The sequence below is a fragment of the Xenopus laevis genome, chromosome 1L (assembly GCF_017654675.1).
Source record: "Xenopus laevis strain J_2021 chromosome 1L, Xenopus_laevis_v10.1, whole genome shotgun sequence".
NCBI lineage: Eukaryota > Metazoa > Chordata > Amphibia > Anura > Pipidae > Xenopus > Xenopus laevis.
This window is the reverse complement of record NC_054371.1, coordinates 202,472,620-202,492,386: the sequence shown is the minus strand read 5'-3', so window position 1 is coordinate 202,492,386 and position 19,767 is coordinate 202,472,620. Positions and strand designations below refer to the sequence as shown.

At 39.7% G+C, this 19,767-nt stretch overlaps 1 protein-coding gene across 1 annotated transcript in view; it reads right to left on the bottom strand.

Annotated features, from left to right (window-relative positions):
* jmy.L (junction mediating and regulatory protein, p53 cofactor L homeolog) overlaps nt 1-15,590 on the bottom strand; it is a 36,278-nt gene extending 20,688 nt beyond the window's left edge. The window contains exon 1 of the mRNA XM_018265504.2: nt 14,462-15,590. Within this exon, the coding sequence (XP_018120993.1) occupies nt 14,462-15,094 (633 nt within the window). The 5' untranslated portion in view covers nt 15,095-15,590. The remainder of the gene's footprint in view (nt 1-14,461) is intronic.
* Between the last annotated feature and the right edge of the window lie 4,177 nt (nt 15,591-19,767).

Here is a 19,767-nt window from a genome sequence, read left to right as displayed (position 1 = left end):
GACCACATTTCCCAAATTGTTTGACCTTCTGCCCAGCAATCACATCTCAGACAGGCCTGTTAGAGACCATTCAGGAAAGGACCACATCCACATGCGTTGCCCTCTTCTCACAGCTAAGCCCTACTCACACATTGTCAGATGACAGGCCAATAGGTTCCCAACTCAGTCAGGAATGGCCAAGTCGAAAAACAGTCTCAGCCTCTGAGAAAGGCAAGCTTATATCCTAAAATTCTCCAAAAGATGGTGCTAGAGTTGTCAGACAGCAATCAATCTTTCTTTAAAGGAAAACTATACCACCAAAATGAACACTTAAGCAACAGATCGCCTGACCAGAAATACTACAACTCTAAGGGGCAGATTTATCAAGGGTCGAATTGAAAATTCAAATTTTTGGATTTTTTTATGGGCAAAACTGTCAAATTCAACTAGGGAGTTATTCAAATTCAATTCGAGTTTTTAAAAAAATTAGAATTCAGGCTCTTTAAAGGAGAACTAAACCGCCCGTGATGTTAAGTCCCCACTGGCCCTCCTCCCTGCCTCCTCCTGCACAGCCTTACCCCCAGAATTCTGTCCCCTCTTGAAATAGCAACTGCACATGCAGAGTGAGCACAGCGGAGCTCACGGGTGCCATCTTCTTCTCTTCGGTAAGCTTCGTGTCTTCTTCCTCCCATTCGGCAATTTCCGACTCTTTTGGCGCATGCGCAGCTGTCACTAACCAGAAGATTTCTCCAACTGCTCATGCACCATTATGCCGCTCACTTCACGAAGATTAATGAAGAGAAGAAGATGGCGCTCACTCTGCAAATGCGGTCGCTATTTCAAGAGGGGACAGAATTCAGAGGTAAGACTATGCAGGGGGGTTTAGTTCTCCTTTAAGAACTCGAATTTGACTATTCACCACCTAAAACCTGCCGAATTGCTGTTAAAGTCAATGTGAGACCTCCAGGGATCAATTTAGATATCGAATCGAGTTTTTAAAAATTCTAATCAAATTCGAGTTTTCAGGTCGATTCCATTCATCCGAGTTAATAAACTTAGATTTGTCGAATTTATGGGAGTTTTTAAAAACTCACATGAATTTGAAATTCGAACCTTTGATAAATCTGCCTCTAACTGTAACAGAAAGAAGTGTGGAAGCAAAAGACAGAACTCTGTCTGTTAATTGGCTCATGTGACCTAACATGGTTTGTTTGTGTGCACTGTGAATCCTATTACCCCAGGGGACGGCCCTTATTTTTTAAAATGGCAATTTTCTATTTATGATTACCAAATGGCACATACTACTAAAAAAGTATGAACTGTTATTATCCAGATAAGGCTCACAGAGATAAGCTGCAACATGGTAACACCCGATATCCGCATCTGCATTGTAGGCGGGCAAATCTGGTGTGAGATTGACTTGCACTGTATTTTTATTTATTTATCTTGTCTGGCTCTAAACTTACATTTCGTATAGCTTTCTATATTAGCCTGCCTGTTTCTGAAATGCTTGATATGATCCACAGAGTCAAATGCTAACGCTGATCTCTTTATATGTAAAGCAGCTATTATATGAAGAAGCACTTCCTTACTTTAATTAAGGCAATAAATACAAACTAATGCAATACAGTAGAACCCCATTTTATGTTTTTCAGGGGACCAGAAAAAAATGGTGTAAAATCTAGGAAAATGTAAAATCAGGGAAATGTATTATGCATAATATATAGGTGGGACCACAAAACAAATGAGGGAAAACGTAAAATCAGGGGATGTAAAATGGGGGTTCTACTGTATAAAGGTTGAGAATAGCTGGGGTAGCATAAATGTTGCCAAAAAAGGCCAGATATTTGGGATCTATGACCAACTGGCCAACAATTTGCTTTTTTTTTTTTTACAATTTGAGAAAAACGCAAAAAGTCACCAGAAAAAAACTCTGCAAGTAAATGCGTGAGGTTCAATGGAACTTGTCTTGGTGGTGGAAGGAAGTTTCAAATGAAATTTTATAGACTTAACAATCCATCACTTGAATGGTTATCATGCAGTTAGGTTTAGGGAGAGCAATAACAACATCCATTGAATGATTGACAAGGAAAGGCTAGCATGCAAGGACATTTCTCTTGTGCACAAACACACAACTCAGAGACATTGTGAGACAAAGAAGGCTACTGAAGAATGCCACATCAGCTGTTTTCTTTGCACTTTCCTTCAGCCGCCAGCTGAAATGAACAAGCCCATTTAAAGCTTGAGACACTAGATATTCAAGGACAAAGATCTTAGCAGAAGGACACACAGGAGAAATGAGGATGCTTGAGAGAAAACAATATAGACATATAGCATTAAAATGTGCTTGGAAAATATTTCAGACTTGAGAGAAGGATATGGACAGGGCCTAAACCTTTGCATTTTTATAATAAGGCTGGAAAGCAATAAACCGAAAACCCAAAAGAACTAAACCTAACTGGCAAATCCCACAAAATACTGAAGAGCTGTAGGACCCACATGGTGAGACTAAGGGGCAGATTTATCAAGGGTTGAACTGAAAATTCAAATTTTCGAATTTTTTATGGTCAAAACTGTCACATTTGATTAGGGAATTATTGAAATCCGATTCGAGTTTTTTTGAAAATTCAAATTAGATTTTTGAGAGTTATCATACTCTGTCCCTTTAAGAACTCAAATTCGCCTATTTGCCAAATAAAAACCTGCCGAATTGCAGTTTAAGTCAATGGGAGACGTCCAGGGGTCAATCTGGAGTTGTTTGCAGCCTTCCTGACATCCAAATTTTTTTCGGAGAATAAAACTTGAATCAAGTTTTTAAAATTCAAATCGAATTTGATTCGAGTTTTCGGGTCAATTTAATTCACCCAAGTTTAAGAAATTTATAATAAATTTCAATGCAAAAGATTTGCTTGGATTTTCTTTTAGAGGCTGCAAAACAAGTTTAATGTGGAGTTGTACATTTTCAAGAATAAATCAGAAATTCGTGCAAAGACACAAGAATTAGAAATAAATCCAGAAGAAGGTCATATAACATTTTTAGACACTAATGGCACAGCCATGTACTCATAACAGCTATCACCAATTTTGAAAAATACCGTTTTCCACCTAATGCTTTTCCATATTTTTTCCTAGTTTGTAAGTTATTTGCGGTCTTCAAATGGTGAAAGAATTCAGGTGAGAGGAAAAGGTCAGCAGATTTTGATGGTCGGCTTGTTTAAAGGGACTGATACCTGGAAATTAACTTTTAGTATAATGTAGAAAGTGACATTCTGAGACAATTTGCAATTGTTTTCAGACTGGAATAGAAATAGGAAAGGACCTGAATAGAAAGAGAAGTAATAAAAATTAGCAATAACAATAAATATGCAGCCTTCCAGAGCATTTTTTTTTTTTAAGATGGGGTCAATGACCCTCCATTTGACAACTGGGAAGAGTCAGAAGAAAAATGAAATAATTTAAAAAAAACTATAAAAAATAATAACGAAGACCAACTGAAAAGTTGCTTAGAATTGGAAATTCTATAACATAAAAGTTAACTTAAAGGTAAACCACCCCTTTAAACCAAGATACCAAATAAAAGGGTGCAAGAAGTCATGAAGATTGTTCTTGGCAAAAGTCTTCTGTGTGTATTTATATCATTGTTTTTCATGGAGTAAAACAAAAAAAAAAAAAATGTTGTTACGTTATATGGTGTTACTGCAAACAAGGGATCTTGGCGTAATCATATGGTCTATATTAAGTTTGAGGATAGCGGGGCAAGGAATAATAAAGATATAAAAGACTCTAGAAGGCAATCTCAACAGTAGTAAAAACGATCACAGGAGGGGGTGAAAAGCTGATGACGGCTAGAAATCATTTCACTGTAGAGAATTCCTACAAAAAGAAGAGAAAGTGGCCAAGGAAACTGGAACTATGCATCACAAGCAGCCAAACGAGTAGGCAGATATAAACAAGAGGCATCATTCTTCTGAGAAAGATCTCCACCCCAGAAATTCAGGAACATGACGATGCTTATGAAACCTAGGAGGTAAATTAATCTTTTTGTGGGGCTACACAGCATCCTTATAGGTAGGAATCAAAAGCAGGGGAAAAAAAACTCTTATGGGCTTTATTTGACCTTTAATAGAACCCAACAAAAAACCAAACACTTGTGGTTACTTCTATAATTCCAACTTTTATGCTGTGGTGAAGCTTGGATATCAGTGTCATAATTACAAAGAATTGGAACATAAGAGTTATGGAGCACATGAATGTACAGCCAACAATTACACAGTGTGTGGTTACTATTTCACAAGAGAAAAGCTGCAGCTACTGTATCAACTAATACTTGGGCCTTTCTATTCAATCCCCCCTATACATCTACAGTATACATGTATGGGACCTACTATCCACAATGCTCGTGGCCTGGGGTTTTCCAGATAACGGATCTTTCAGTAATTTGGATCTTCATACCCTTAAGTTTACTAGAAAATCATGTAAATAGTAAGGGGGTTATTTAGCAAAGGTCGAATGTTAAAGAGTTTTTAATACCTCAAATGAACTCACAACTTGAATGGTATCTTATTTTAAAAAGAAAACTCGTACGGAAAAAACTGAATTATTCAAGTTCGAGTTGTCCGAAATTCGAAAAACTCGAATTAATCGAGTTTTTCACAGGAAAAAAAAACAATCAATCACAAAATTAGAGTGCTCACCCCTCCAATATCCGCTTTCGCAGTGCCAGGTGCTGAACTGTGAGACCCACTCCCGTCCTTGGGCCAAAATATCATTCAAGGAAAAAACAGCAGCACACCGGATCCAATTGAAGTAATATATAAAAATTCAAACTTTTATTAAGCCCCTTAAAAAAAAAACAAATCATGTTTTTTTCAGAGGGTTCTGCCCAAAAACTTAAACATCATGCAGGCTGTTAACATGTTCAATCGACCTCTACCACTGACTCTTACATGACTTCGGCAGGTTTTAGATGCTGTGTTTTCAGATTTAAGCCATTTCCAGCTTCAGGGTATAATAAATTCGGGTTATTTTTAACCCGAAAATGCGAGTTTTGACCAAAAAAAATCAACTCGAAAACTCGAATTTTTTTGAAAAACACAACTCGACCCTTAATAAATAAACCCAATATGCTGCTTTGCCTCCAATAAGGATTAATTATATCTTAGTTGGGATCAGGTACAAGATACTTTTTTATTATTACAGAGAAAAAGGAAATCATTTTTAAAAATTTGGATTATTTGATTAAATTGGAGTCTATGGGAGATGGCAAATTCCGAACTTTCTGGATAACCGGATTCCTGATAACGGATCCTATACCTGTACCACTATATTGAGCAACAGCAGTACATATACAATGAAATGGATAAAGTGCCAACTGAAAACAAATGAAAATCATTTAGCCATTCAATGATCTTACAGAATAGATTTTCCTGCACAGCAAAGTAATAAATAACATTCTCCATCATTTCAGTAGAGCATGCTCTCTTAAAAGTAATCACTGGAGGTTTTGGACAACATAAACCTTATTATTCTTGCTATGACAAACAGGTATTTATTAATAACAAGGTTATGGTGGTGAGCTTAGACTAATACTAAAGGGCAAATTTTCATGCCCTGATTATTTTTTACTGTGCAGTAATGATAATGGGTAACAAGCAGCCAAACACATACAAATGGACACATATCATATTTAATAGAGATTTCAATGTGTCAAAACCCTTAACTGGCAGTCAGGATTATTTTGAAAACTGAGGAAAATCTAAAACTTAGGGAATCTTTCACGATGTAACAGTCTTGTTATATTTTGCAGTACAAGATTATTCTCAGTGACAGTGCCCCAAGACATTCACAGTATCCTTCTGGATCAACCATGATCATGATATAGTGTAGACCTGTGATATAAACTTACTAGTATTTTATCTTTATCTCTAGCCCTGACTTTTTGAAAAACCCGCAATATTTTTGTTCCAGTAATTATGAAAAATTAAATAAACAAGCAAATCTGTAAAAAATGTTTTTACATTTTGAGTCCCACAGATCTACGTCTACGATCTACGATTTTGGCACAAAAAGATTGCACATCTTACTATTAGGGTTGCCACCCGGCCGGTATTTTACCGGCCTAGCCGGTAAAATACCCGCCAAGGCCGGGATTACAAATTTACCGGCAATGTAGCTGCCGGTAAATTTTTAATACGATCAAGAGGAGCCCTTGGCCTGCCCCCAATCTCCTGCAACTTATCTTTTTCTTTGCCTCTTCTAGCGTCCGTGGGTCTCCGTCGCGTGGCCCGCCCCTTTTGACATCACATCCTGCCCCTTTTGATGTCACACCCGCCCCTTTTGAGGTCCCGCCCCCCAGCAGCCGGTAAAAAAATTATAAAAGGTGGCAACCCTACTTACTATCAGTAGCACTTTTAGGTGCAGATGTAAATACTAGTGATGTCAGCAAAGTCTCAACCCGCACACAACCCTAACCCGCAATAGTTGGCCAAATCTCAACCTGAACCCAGCCAACCGATTGCCAACCCGAGGGTAACCTCAGGTTTCAGGTCAACCCGCATATCACTAGTGCATACAGTACCTTACAGCCAGTCATGTGATGCTCATCTGTAATTTCCCACTAGTAAATGAGTAGACCGGGGCATGTGATGGGACTGGGGTGCAATAGCCCCAGGAGTCAAGGACAACACATATTTGGTGTCCATGTGACTTTTATATTACTCTACAGGTGCCCAAAACCCCACCAACATCAGCCTGCCCTTTAGCACTCCTTGGGCCCTCCAGCATCTGCCTTAATGCCACCCTGAAGCCACTTAACACCCACTTATTTTTGGGGGGAGTTCATTCATATTAGTGCATATTTTTACTGAGTATTTTTTGCACTAAAAAAACATTGTATTGCCCAGTGTGACTTGTATGAGCACTTAACAAACTAACTGAATTCAGTCATTTGACTGCAGTTCTGCCTGGTTTTTGGTTGCTTGCTTTTTTTCTGTTAAATGTTTGTTTAATACTAGATGAACTGGGATTTTAACCACTAATCTCACTTGTCAGCAACATAGAAATACACATAGAAAACAAGAAACGAAGAATAGTCACTTATTACTGAGACAAAACATACAGTTACAGGTGTGGTAGGAGCTCATTGAGGTCAGGCTAGAGAGGTTCTGTTCTTTACACAGGCAGGTGCAACAGGTGAGTCAACATTCTGTGGAAGATTTTCATTTTAAAAGTGACCAGCGTTGCATAATGATATATACACAGTCATACTGTATGTTGCAAATAATTAGTATGGTAGACATGCATTGGTTAAGGAATTAAATGGTAACTAAATCACCTACTGTTTTTATAACAAGTAGCTGCTACACAAACAGAGAATTCTACTGGATCTTTTATGCAGGAGGGTTTGGCTGGTTTGTTATCTGCCTGGAAGGTAAAACTTTCTTTCCCTATTCCTCTCTACTCCATCTTTTATCTACAAGTTAGAATTCCTACCACTATGAACTCTGCATTTGAAGTCACTCATTTGTTATTAATGCATTTCAAATACAAACTGATTGAAATTAAAGTTTTTTTCCCGCTTCACCTCCCTCCCTTTCTCATTGGTTAATGTAATGTACATTCTGATTGGTGGTTGTGCCTTTAAATACTTTTTTCTATGTAGTGTAGTTTGACCTATGATTATGTGCCAGATGGGCACAATACGTGTAAAGCGGTCTTTGTACTTCATTTAAAGAAAGACTTTTATTCTTTTGGCCTGTATATTAGAGCCTGTTGTTCAAGTGCAAGTTCATATGTTATTACAGTCCTGCCATGTGGCAGCTTGAGAAACCCCACAGGCTATTTTAAATGATGCTATAATAAAGATTTTTTTGTACTTTTAGAATGAAATGAATCTCTATATTTGCATTATATTTGTAATATTTCTGAGATGAGAAGCTTGCCTCACCGACAGCAGTATGCACACTGGATGCCAGCGGGCCAGTTTTGGATTGACTGCTCTAATCAATGCATGTTCAAAACCATAGTTATATGGTAGGAAGGAATGCAACTCATACACCTTTAACAGTTATACACATAGGTTTTATTCTAAAGGGTGGATGTTACTGAACTACAACTGTCAGCATGCATTCACTTTTGATTACATGTTTACAAATACGGAGAAATGTGGTAAAAAAAAATAAATAAAATAATGTGTATATGTATATATATATATATATATATATATATATATATATATATATATATATATATATATATATATATATATATATATATATATATATATATATATATATATATATATATATATATATATATATATATATATATACTCTCAGTCTTAAGCGCCTGCACTCAATCCCAGTCACTTTACGGGGTGCACGATCAATCTTCAAACGTATATTTGGTGTACAGAATAACTCTTTTTTTCATGAAATAATGTGTTTTAATTTATACACACATTATAATGTTATAACATTGGTGTATAAATACAAACACATTATTTCACGAAAAAAGGAGAGTGTTGTTTAGGGTCCCCGCACATCACTACTAGAAAGATATGCTGAATAGCTACTGTAATAAATATATATCCTATTAAAGGGGTTGTTCACCTTTTTCAGTTGAGTTGTTTTCAGATTGTTCTACAGAAAAACACTTTTTTTCAGTTGCTTTCCATTTTTTATTTTATTTACGGTTTTTTCAAAATACAAGTTCAAAGTTAGTGTCTTTGGTGTTTGGGTCTGGCAGTATAGTAATTCAGGTGCAGATTCTGAATTGTTACAATTTGCAACATTTAGTTGATCCATATCTCAGCAGCATCTGTGGAGCATTAGCAACTATTGTATCAATTCAGCTGCCTTAAAGGGGTGGTTCTCCTTCAAACAACTAGTTGTTTTCAGATAGATTGCCAGAAATAACGACTTTTTCCAACGACTTCTTCTATGTGTCACCGTTTTTCTAATATTGAAGTGTAAAGTGTTATTTTTCACCTTCTGAAGCAGCTCTTGGAGGGGGGTCGTCGACCCTGTTAACTGTTCTAAATGGATACATTTAGTTGATACATTTCTTATCTTTGTCCCTGCTGAGCAGAATCTCTGTATTTCATTAGAATGAATACAATAGTTTCTAATACTCTAGAGATGCTGCTGAGAAATGGATCAACTAAATGTTGCAAAATTGTAACAGAGTCTGCTGCACCTGAATTACTGAGCTGCCAGACTCAAACACCAGAGACACGAACATTCAAATTTACACTTTTGGAAAAACAGTAAAAAATAAATAATGTTAAGTAATTGAAAAAAAATCTTTATTTCTGGGGAACAATCTAAAAACAACTGAATTGAAAAAAGTGTTTGGAAGGTGAACAACCCCTTTAACAAAACTCAGGGATTCTGCTCAGCAGGGACAATACCAACTAAATTGCATCAATTTAGAACAGTTACAGAGTTTGGGCGCATTAGCAATATTGCTGTTGTAACATTCTAATCAAAATGCAAGAATAGGCATAGTAACATTTGGGAAATAGACAAGCTGCAAACAGAGTTGCCTGATTATGTGACAAATGCCTGTGTTTTCTTTTTTATTTAGACAGATTTTTCAATCTGTAAAGCAATTATTATGCAGGCAAAGTATATCAATGTCTGAAAAATAAGTACCTATGACTTCTATGAAACACCCATATTAGAATCCTGCGCGGGTCCATTTTTTGGAACCCCTATCCGACCCATACTCGCAACTTGCAATCCGCAACCCGCATTCTTACCCCCTTGGACCCACTACCTGACTCGCAAGTACCTTATCTGCAACCCGGACCCACTGACCATCAAGAATCAGGAAGTACTGTCATTATAAACTGGAAATGACATCAGAAGTAGGCGTGATCAGAAAAAAGGGAGTAAAACAGGAAGTGTAAACCGGAAGTGACATCATCGGAAGTAGGCATAATCCGAAAAAAGAAGTAAAAATGCTATTGAGAAGACCCGCGGCCCGACCGGTGACCCGCAAAACCGCCGACCAGCATCTATACCCATACCCGGAAATTCAACCCGCAATGTACCGCAAGTTTTTGCGGGTAACCCGCGGGTACCCGACCTGCTGCTGGACTCTAACCCATAGAAGACAGAAGCAGCGAGTCCATCTGTTTAGGAAGCATGGCATTTGCACCATGCTGTACATCTGACAGATGATAGGTTAAAGGGTTGGTTGACCTTTAAGTTAACTTTTAGTAGGTTATATAGAATGACCAATTCCAAGCATCTTTTCAATTTTCGTTTACCTTTTTCTTCTGCTCTGTAAAACTACAATTTTTTTTTTATTATTATTTTTTTTGTTATTGCTACTTTTTATTACTCATCTTTCTATTTGGGCCCTCTCCTATTCATATTCCATTCTGTAATTCAAATCAATGAATGGTTGCTAGGGTAATGTGGACCCTATCAACCAGACTGCTGAACTAGCAAACAGGAGAGCTGCTGAAGAAAAAAACTAAACTAAAAAACCACAAATAATAAAAAATGAAAACCAATTGCAAATTGTCTCAGAAAATCTCTCTCTACACAATACTAAAATATAACACAAAGGTGAACAACCCCTTTAAAAGCCTGATTAAATGAATCGGCAAAGTTGGTTAAAATACGGAGTATAAATTAGGCGTATGGCAAGCTGCATCAAACAACTGTATTGGAAATTACGTCTAAAAGTGTATTTTCCATAGAAATGATGTGTATGAATGTCTAAAGGGACACGTCAGAACTGTGGGAGTATCAGCATAATAATGGTGCTATTGAATATAAAGCCAGCAATGTGCCAATTTGTGAACAGAGAGAGAGACAGACAAGGAACAATCCAACAAGCTCATTTTGGCATGTATTAATCATTTACAGTGGCTTCTCTGTCCCAGTCCCAGTTACAAGCTGCAACAGAACATTACATTAGACCCGTCTCATCCCTTATACGTCAGCTATTAAAGAAACTGCAGCTGCCATTCATGTGAATGTGCACCATGAACTTGAAAGATTATTGTTTAAAACACAAGAAACAAAGGCAAATGAGCTTGTAATGCTAAAATATATTGTAAACCATTGGCCTATAATGTGATACTGACACTAAAAAAAGAATTTTAGCATATGAATGTACATTAAATGTTACCTATAGGTCATGTTGATCATTTTTTGCTGAGAGGTTTGTTTTTGTAGATAATTGTTAGTTGAAGTTCCTAAGCCTGACTCTCTGACACTGACTTTGCCAACCTGACTGTCCCATCTCAGTCCGTCAGTTACAGTTTCTAATGCTAACGGACTCCTGCTGCACAAATATGGCAGCCCCCTCATACAGGAACATGGGGGATCAGACGGGTAATGTAAAAGCATCATGCAAATACTTTATGGCAAAGTTAGAAGTAGCTTGCAAAGCCAATATTATAATAGATGTAAAAAAAAAAGTTTAATTTCAGGTGTCAGTATCTCTTTATATCTGTAGTACAAAAGGTTCTAAACAACAAATGTGAATTCAAGGGAAAGTCAAGCCTGGCCTTTTTTTTTTTTTAATGTCTATTTGCACCAAACAAAAGATATCAACAAGCAAAATTTAATGGCATTCAGCGTTATAGTTTTACATAAGGTTACAGATAAAGGGTAGGTCTACACACGTGGGTTTCCAAGCCTGGCCTTTTAAGAACTGCTAATGAGGGTGTCCATTATTGGATGTGTGCTACTTGTTTTTTTCCTCAAATATAAATTTTAGTAATTTTTACATTTTCTAAATATACATTTATTAAATATTCCACTGGTTGTAAAGGCATTTGTATATACAACAGCGGTATCTATCTGTCCAATGCTATTCTCTGCCCTGGTGGTTCTGACCAATTGAAAGCAATATTTGTCTTTTCCTTACTGCACTCCTAAATCTTGAAACAATGTAGCAGAAGCCAGCATGTCTTGGTTTTAAGATTCAGAAGTGCAGGAGAGCATAAGGAACATAAAAATACTACTTTTAATTGCATTCACAAATAACTTTTAACCACTTAACAGCGTCCTTAAGACAAGGGCTGACAGTTGTACTTGCAACAGGTTGAGCTATGGGGTAAAAGAAGAGATGCACTGTTGTTATACCCCTTAGATGTGTTCCAAACTCCTCTATGGCCCTGATTTAACCCATGTTTTGCCAAGGGCCCCAGGTACTAAATGAAGCAAGAAAACTAAGACTGTCAAAATTATGTGCCTACCGCAAAAATAAACCTGATAGGTATGCAGGTATTTTACTTGAGAATTATTTTACTGGACTGGAAACGCAGTGGGATAAATCCAAGGATTTTTGCCAGGTTGTCAGGACAAATAGGTCTTTATCATTATTGATTTAATTAAATTTTTTGTTGGAAAACGTTGCTAATTCTAAGCAATTAAATTGGCCTTCATTTGTTCTTTGAGTGTTTTTTTAAATTATTTGCCTTCTTCTTTCCAGCTTTCAAATGGGGTCACTGGCCCCATCTAAAAAACAATGCTCTGTAAGGCTACAAATTTATAGTTATTGCTACTTTTTTAATATTCCTCTTTCTATTCAGGCCCATTCCTATTCATATTCCAGCCTCTTATTCAAATCAATGCAGAGTTGCTAGGGTAATTTGGACCCTAGCAACCAGACTGCTGAAATTGCAATATTCAAAGTTTGTTTAAAGGTGAACAGCCCCTATAAATTAGCAAAAACACCCATACTTTTTTCCCTGTAATGTCAGTATACTTAGTCAATTAAGGGAGGAATAAAACAAAATTATTGTTGGCTGAGTTAAAATCCATCACACGAGAGAAAGGAAAGAGATTTAATGCTCAACATCCAGCAGAATCCTAATGGATCAACATGTATTCATAGATCTTATGTGGTACAAAGGAGGAGCCTAATCTTTAAAAAGGGACTTTTGGTATAATCCTGGGTTAGTGAATCACTACAGGGCCTGCCTGCCAATGGCACACAACATTACATCTATTGAGGAGACCACTATAGTTTATCACTCCCTGCAGTTCATGTAGAGTGTAGCTCCTTCCATTACAACAACAGGATGGAATGCAAAACAGTGAGAGGGACATAAGTACAACACCCCAGCTCTGGCAGTTTTACTGCTGGACAAGTTGACAGTTTGGATGTGCTGAGTTACAGATCAACAACTACAAAGCGCATTAATTATTAAAGTACAATTTTTTGCTTGTGCAAAGAAATGTGGCCCTCTTACAGTTACTGAGTAACGCTCTCATCCTAACTAAATAGAAAAGACGGTATTTATTATTTATTTATATCTGCTCCTAAGGAGTAAGTATACATATAAAGTTTGCAAAGAAAATAAAAAATCACATTGTGGTTTAATCACTAAAAACCCCAGTCCAAAGGTTGCCAAGAATTGGAAATGTACCCTTTCATGATTGGACAAGGCTTTGTGTGATGGATAATTTTCTGATTGGTCATCACCCCTATACAGGCCTGGACTGGCAATCTGTGAGTTCTGTAAAATGCCAGAGGGGCTGCTGTAAAATGCCATAGACAGTCACTGTGGAGTGGGCTGGTGGGGGGGCTTGTTGGGCCTTTTTGTACTTGAAATGCCAAGGCCTATTTTGACTCCCAGTCCAGACCTGCCCCTATAAGAAGTTTGTACAGGGGTGGGACCATTAGACTATGAGTAGGTGTCCACTTGGTACGAAACGCATTAGGCTACACATCTCCGAATAAACATTTTTTACTTAAATAAATATTTTTGCTACTGTATTTACTATCAGCGGCTCTCATCCTAACCTCAGCATGGTTGGAAAACTATGGACATTCAGCTGCTGTTCAACTACAAGACTGTGCCAGGGCAGCTGGAGGGAATCAGTGACCAAATCTGCTTGATACTGAGGGATAGAGAGAGCTGCTCTACCATTGGAACACCCAGCAAGTGACCCTTAAGGTGGCCATAGATGAAAAGATCCGCTCATTTGGCGACATCGCCAAACAAGCCGATCTTTCCCCAAAATGCCACTATAACGGGCATGGCTATATCGGGGGTAATCTGAACGTTTGGCCCTATGGCCGAACGATCAGATTACGATGATGGCGCAATGGGCTCCGGCGGGACGGTCGAGACAAAATCAAACCTTTCCGATCCACCAAACGACCGATCTCTGCCGGACAAAAAATGATGGGGCTCTTCATACACGGTCCAAAAATCGTACGAATCCTCAATTTGTACGATAGGATCTTTGCGTGTATGGCCACCTTTAAGGTGATGCTGAACTACAACTGCCAGTAACTAGAGAAATCCAGAGCTGTCACACAGCAGCCTCTCAGCAGGGTGTTGCTGGGAGTTGTGATTCTAAAGAACCCTACAACTCCCAGCAGCCCCAAGCAGAATGCTGAATGTGAGGCACAGCCGCGGGTGAGATTCGGGAAGTCGCAGCGACACTGTTGTGAGCAGTAGCAATAAGGCAAAGGTTAGGGTTTTATAATGATTCTATTTGGGTACCTCTTGGAGTCTCTTGCGGTTCCTCTGAAGCCCCTCCTCGTAGCCCTTGTGACGCAGCTCGCTGAGACTCTGGTAATACTCCTCGGGGTCGTCGGGGTCAGCGAACAGGACTTGTGAGAGGATCTTCCAGCCGCAAGTGTCCAGCACGTGGTCCAGGTAGAGACGCAGCAGGCGGCCCAGTTCCTCCACTTCAGCCTCGCTTAGTTCAGGGGCCCCAAAAAGTACGGACCAGACGCTGGAGGGCTCCTCGGGGAAGGTGGGCAGACAGGGCTCCAGTTCGCTGTTGACAGAGCACAGCTGCTGATGGACGGCCCGCAGGTCCTGGAAAGAGAAGAGTCCGGCCCAGCTGCACTCCTCGTCCTCCCCCTCCTCCGGCTCCTCACGGGCTTTCCTTGCGGGGCTCTCGGTCGGGCTGTACCGCGGCTGCTGTTGTCTGGCCGGGCTCCGACCCGCCGCCTTCTCTGCGCTGCGCTGCCTCTGCGCGGTCCGGTTGTGGCAGGTGATGGCGAACTTGCCTTCCACCTCATTCCAGGCCACAATAAACACGAACTTGCGCCTCTCCTTCTCCTCAAACACATTAGGCCGAACAGCGACCCAGTCCGACTCCAGCGTATCCTCCAGGCTGAACGACATGGCTCCGGTATAAGCCTCCTCTTACCGCTGCGGCATTAGGTCCTTTTGGGGTGTCTTTTGTGCGTCCGCGCTAGCGGCGGAGGAATCTCTGGGACCCTGTCACTCTCTGTGCTGCACTCTCGGTGCTGCCGGATCTCTGCCGCTTTTGCCTTCTATTGTCATCAGCGGTCTCGCTCGCACGTCACGTGATGCGCTTTGTTGACAGCCGCCGGGCCCTTCTCTCTCCTCCTCTTTGTCCTTTGAATCAAGCTGCAGTGTACCGCTGTCATGGCCTTTGTAAGACTCGCGCTCCTGTGTAACCCCCTCCTCCTCCCTTATCAGCTTCATCCACCGGGAACTCAACAAAACACTTTCCTGACCGGGGGTGACGTCACGGCTAGTGCCAGGAACGTAAACAAGCGCACGTGTCAGTGGGACGCGCGCCAGGGAACGCGCTTAGAAACTCGGTCATGGAGCTAGTCTAGGAAGTGGCACTTAGTTTCCCTGGTAACTTTTGTGTTAGACATCTCCGCCTGCCTGTTTAAGTCCCGCCTCTTAGCAGCCCTGCAGTTATACTAGTCCGCCGTTATGAGGCATCTTCCCATAAACATGTGAGGAGAAGATGGCGAATGTATTAGACTGGTCACTGAGGGACCTAGAATTAAAATTGTTAAATCTCAAAAGGCATTACACATCTTAAAACCAACAAAGGCATCCATATGGCTGGGATTATACCGTCCTGGCAGCAATGATAAGGCCACTATTATTGTGCCATATGTGGGTCACACTCAACATGATATGACATGTTCAACTGACAGTTTTGTGAGGGGGTTTTGCTGCATTTTAAAAGCCCCTTTAAGAACCTATTTCTGACAATAAAGCAATGCAGTTGGTCAATTTTAAAACCAGTGACTGGATATTATTTATAATTGACAAATTTTAGAATGCTATTGTGTTACTGGGCAGCAGGCCCGGACTGGCAATCTGTGGGTTCTGGCAAATGCCAGAGGGGCTGCTGCATGGTTCCATAGAAAGTGACCATGGAGCCCTGCGAAACGGCGTATGGGAGACATACAATAAAACATGGGGTACTTGGAGTCAAAAAGACAACTAGGGAAAATTTAGAAATTGTTTAATGATACAAGAGAATACGGAATAAAATATCTTAATTGTAACCAGAATAAGAAGGACTCTCAGGAAGGTCATTCAGATGTGTACCCGGCTTTCCATATCGATGCTCCCCTTTATGTTTTGTACCCCACCCCTTTTTATATTAATGTATTATTTTTATTTACATATTTATTTGTGTTGATTTTTTCTTTTGGTCCCTCTTTTCCATTACCCCCCCCTTTTTTTTTTTTTTTTTTTTGGCATTTTGGCATTGTTAAAAAAACTATGAAAAATAAAGAATTATAAAAAAAAAAGAAAGTTACCATATAGTGGGCTGTTTGGGCCTCTGTGTACTTGGAATGGCAGGGCCAGGGGCGTAACTACAGAGGAAGCAGACCCTGCGGCTGCAGGGGGGCCCAGGAGGTACAGGGGGCCCCATGAGGCTCTCATTGATGAGCAATTTGAACATATATTGGTAAAACAGGACAAACACTGGATATGTTGGGGGCCCTAAAATTTATTTGCTGTGGGGCCCAGCAACATCTAGTTACGCCACTGGGCAGGGCCTATTTTGACTACCAGTCCAGGCCTGCTACTGGGCAGAGACACCAACCCCAGTGGTTTTCTATTTCAGGAGCATCTTTACCTTTCCTTGTAACACCCTTAGCCATGTCCATAATAACACTTTCTCCTCAGGCTAACGCCGCCTTGTTATGAGGAATATTCAAGTGCCACCAGGCCTGTAAAATGCTTGATACTAATGTTTTAAGGGTCAGGGCATACAGGCAGATTTGGGGAGATTAATTGCCCCAGGCAACAAATCACTTCTTCAGAGAGACTAATCTCCCAAAGCAGTACGGGGAGATTAATCAACCCGAAGAAGAGGAGATTAGTCTCTGGGCGACTAATCTCCCTGAATCTGCCTGTGTGCCCTGACCCTTTCGAGATAACTTCGGGCGACTTCGGAAAACGGCTCGCTCCGAGTGCCATCCCGCCAGCGATTTGCATTTTAGCTGGCAAGAAGGCACGGGAGGCAGTTTGGGGAGATTAGTCGCCCTGAAGAAGAGGAGATTTGTCACAGGGGCAACTAATCTCCCCGAATCTGCCTGTGTGCCCTGACCCTTTTGAGATAACTTCAGGTGACTTTGGAAAAAGAATCGCTCCGAGTGCCATCCCGCAGACGATTTGTATTTTAGCTGGCGGGAAAGCAAGGGAGGCAGTTTTGGGAGTATAGGAAGGCTGTTTTTTCCCCAGATAATGTGGCAACTAGGGATGCACCGAATCCACTATTTTGGATTCGGCCGAACCCCCAAATCCTTCGTGAAAGATTCGGCCGAATACCGAACCGAATCCTAATTTGCATATGCTAATTAGGGGTGGTAAGGGGAAAACATTTTTTTCTTCCTTGTTTTGTGACAAAAAGTCACGCGATTTCCTTTCCTGCCCCTAATTTGCATATGCAAATTAGGGTTACGATCCGGTTCGGCTGGGCAGAAGGATTCGGCCGAATCCGAATCCTGCTGAAAAAGGCTGAATCCTGGCCGAATCCCTAACCGAATCCTGGATTCGGTGCATCCCTAGTGGCAACCCTGTAGTCTTTGAGTTGAGAGGGTTTTGTGCAGGATTCAGACTATTGCTCATTTTCTATAATGTGTGTGCAACACAGGCCATGTTAACCAAAGTTTGCTGGATAGGGTTCATTATATTAGTGTTTATATTAGTGCTCAAACGGGACATTATTGAATTGGACAGGGTCCAGAGAAGGGAAACTAAGCTGGTAAAAGGTATGGAAAATCTCAGCTATGAGGAAAGACTGACCAAGTTGGGGTTCACACTGGAGAAGAGGCGCTTAAGGGGTGATATGATAACTAAGTATAAATATATAAGGGGATCATATAATAATCTCTCTAATGCTTTATTTACCAGTAGGTCTTTCCAGCTGACACAAGGTCACCCATTTCGATTAGAAGAAAAGAGGTTCCGCCTAAATATTCGGAAGGAGTTTTTTACAATGAGAGCTGTGAAGATGTAGAATTCTCTCCCTGAATCAGTTGTACAGGCTGATACATTAGATAGCTTTAAGAAGGGGTTGGATGGCTTTTTAGCATCAAGGGAATATAGGGTTATGGAAGATAGCACATAGTACAAGTTGATCCAGGGACTGGTCCAATTGCCATCTTGGAGTCAGGAAGGAATTTTTCCCCCTCTGAGGCAAATTGGAGAAGCTTCAAATGGTATTTTTTTGCCTTCCTCTGGATCACCTAGCGGTTAGGCAGGTTATAAATAGACATAAAAGTTTAAGCTTGCTGATATGTGTCTTTTTTCAACCTAACATACATTTTTTTAATTGTTAGGAACTGAAACTTACCTGGAAACCCAAAAATATATATTAAAAAAAAATAGATGTTTTTTTTGGGGGGCGGGGTGAGCTGAAATGTGCAGGACGTAGCTACCGGTAGCAAAACCTTGCAACTTTTATTATATTATTCAACTATGCTATCATGACATGGATTGCATGTCAGCATGTTTTTTGAAGCATTAATTAGGGCTAAATCATCTGATTGTATGAGATGTTAAGCAGTAAATTGGATTAGGGAAATGCAATCAGTGTGCAGGATATTTAGATGGTGCTAGAATGTTTAATTCTCTTCTGTGTTTCTAGATTAGTACCTAAAATAATAAGGGTACTTACAAGGCAATATAAAATAGTAAAGGGGATTATAGGGGTATTAGCAAATACAGAACAGTATATGGTCACAGTATAACAAGGAACTTGTTCATGTCAGACACACTTAACAAACTTAGGTGGTTATGCAATGAAAAGTGCAAAGTTTGCTAAAGGTTTAGTCGCTTATAGCAGTTGATCAGCAGATAGCATTTAATGGTCACCTTTATAATAGCAACCATCTTATTGCTTGCTATGGATTACTGCACCAGGGTAAACTTTGTGCTTTTTATATATACATGTGGGGGCTAGGCACACTAAACCTAAACATATTTGGGCTTGTTTAATAAAGTGCTAGGAACAAACTCAAGATTGACAATGCTGTGTTTTTTTCCAGAATTCCACTATAATAGTGGGCAGACTCGAAATACTGCATGCCAAAACATTTGGACAGGCTAGTAGTGCAAATGCACTGTATGTATGTGTAAATAGTGCCCTGCGTACAATAACAATGTTAGCTGCATTTAAAAAGGTGCCAATCATATGTGTGTGTTATCACCTAAGAGGGTCCTGACCAAATATTGGACCTCAAAGGGGAGCTTGACCTGCAAAAAGTCTATAAACCTCTCCACTAGTAAGTAAACAGTAAGTAATAAGCATATTTGTACTATTTTTCACAGGGTAATATTTTTACAAAGCCTGACACTGATACTAGTAGTAAAATACAGTTACTTGCAGAGAGTAATCCTAAAGATTCAATATTCCACTGCAATGTTTTCGTACTTCAAGTGCACCAAAACTAATAGGAATCCTATCCATTAATTAAAAAGACCAAACAGATTTAAAAAAATGCATTATGGTAAAGACCTAACTAATTACCTTTCCCCTGCTTTAATTAAAAGACAATTACATTATACTT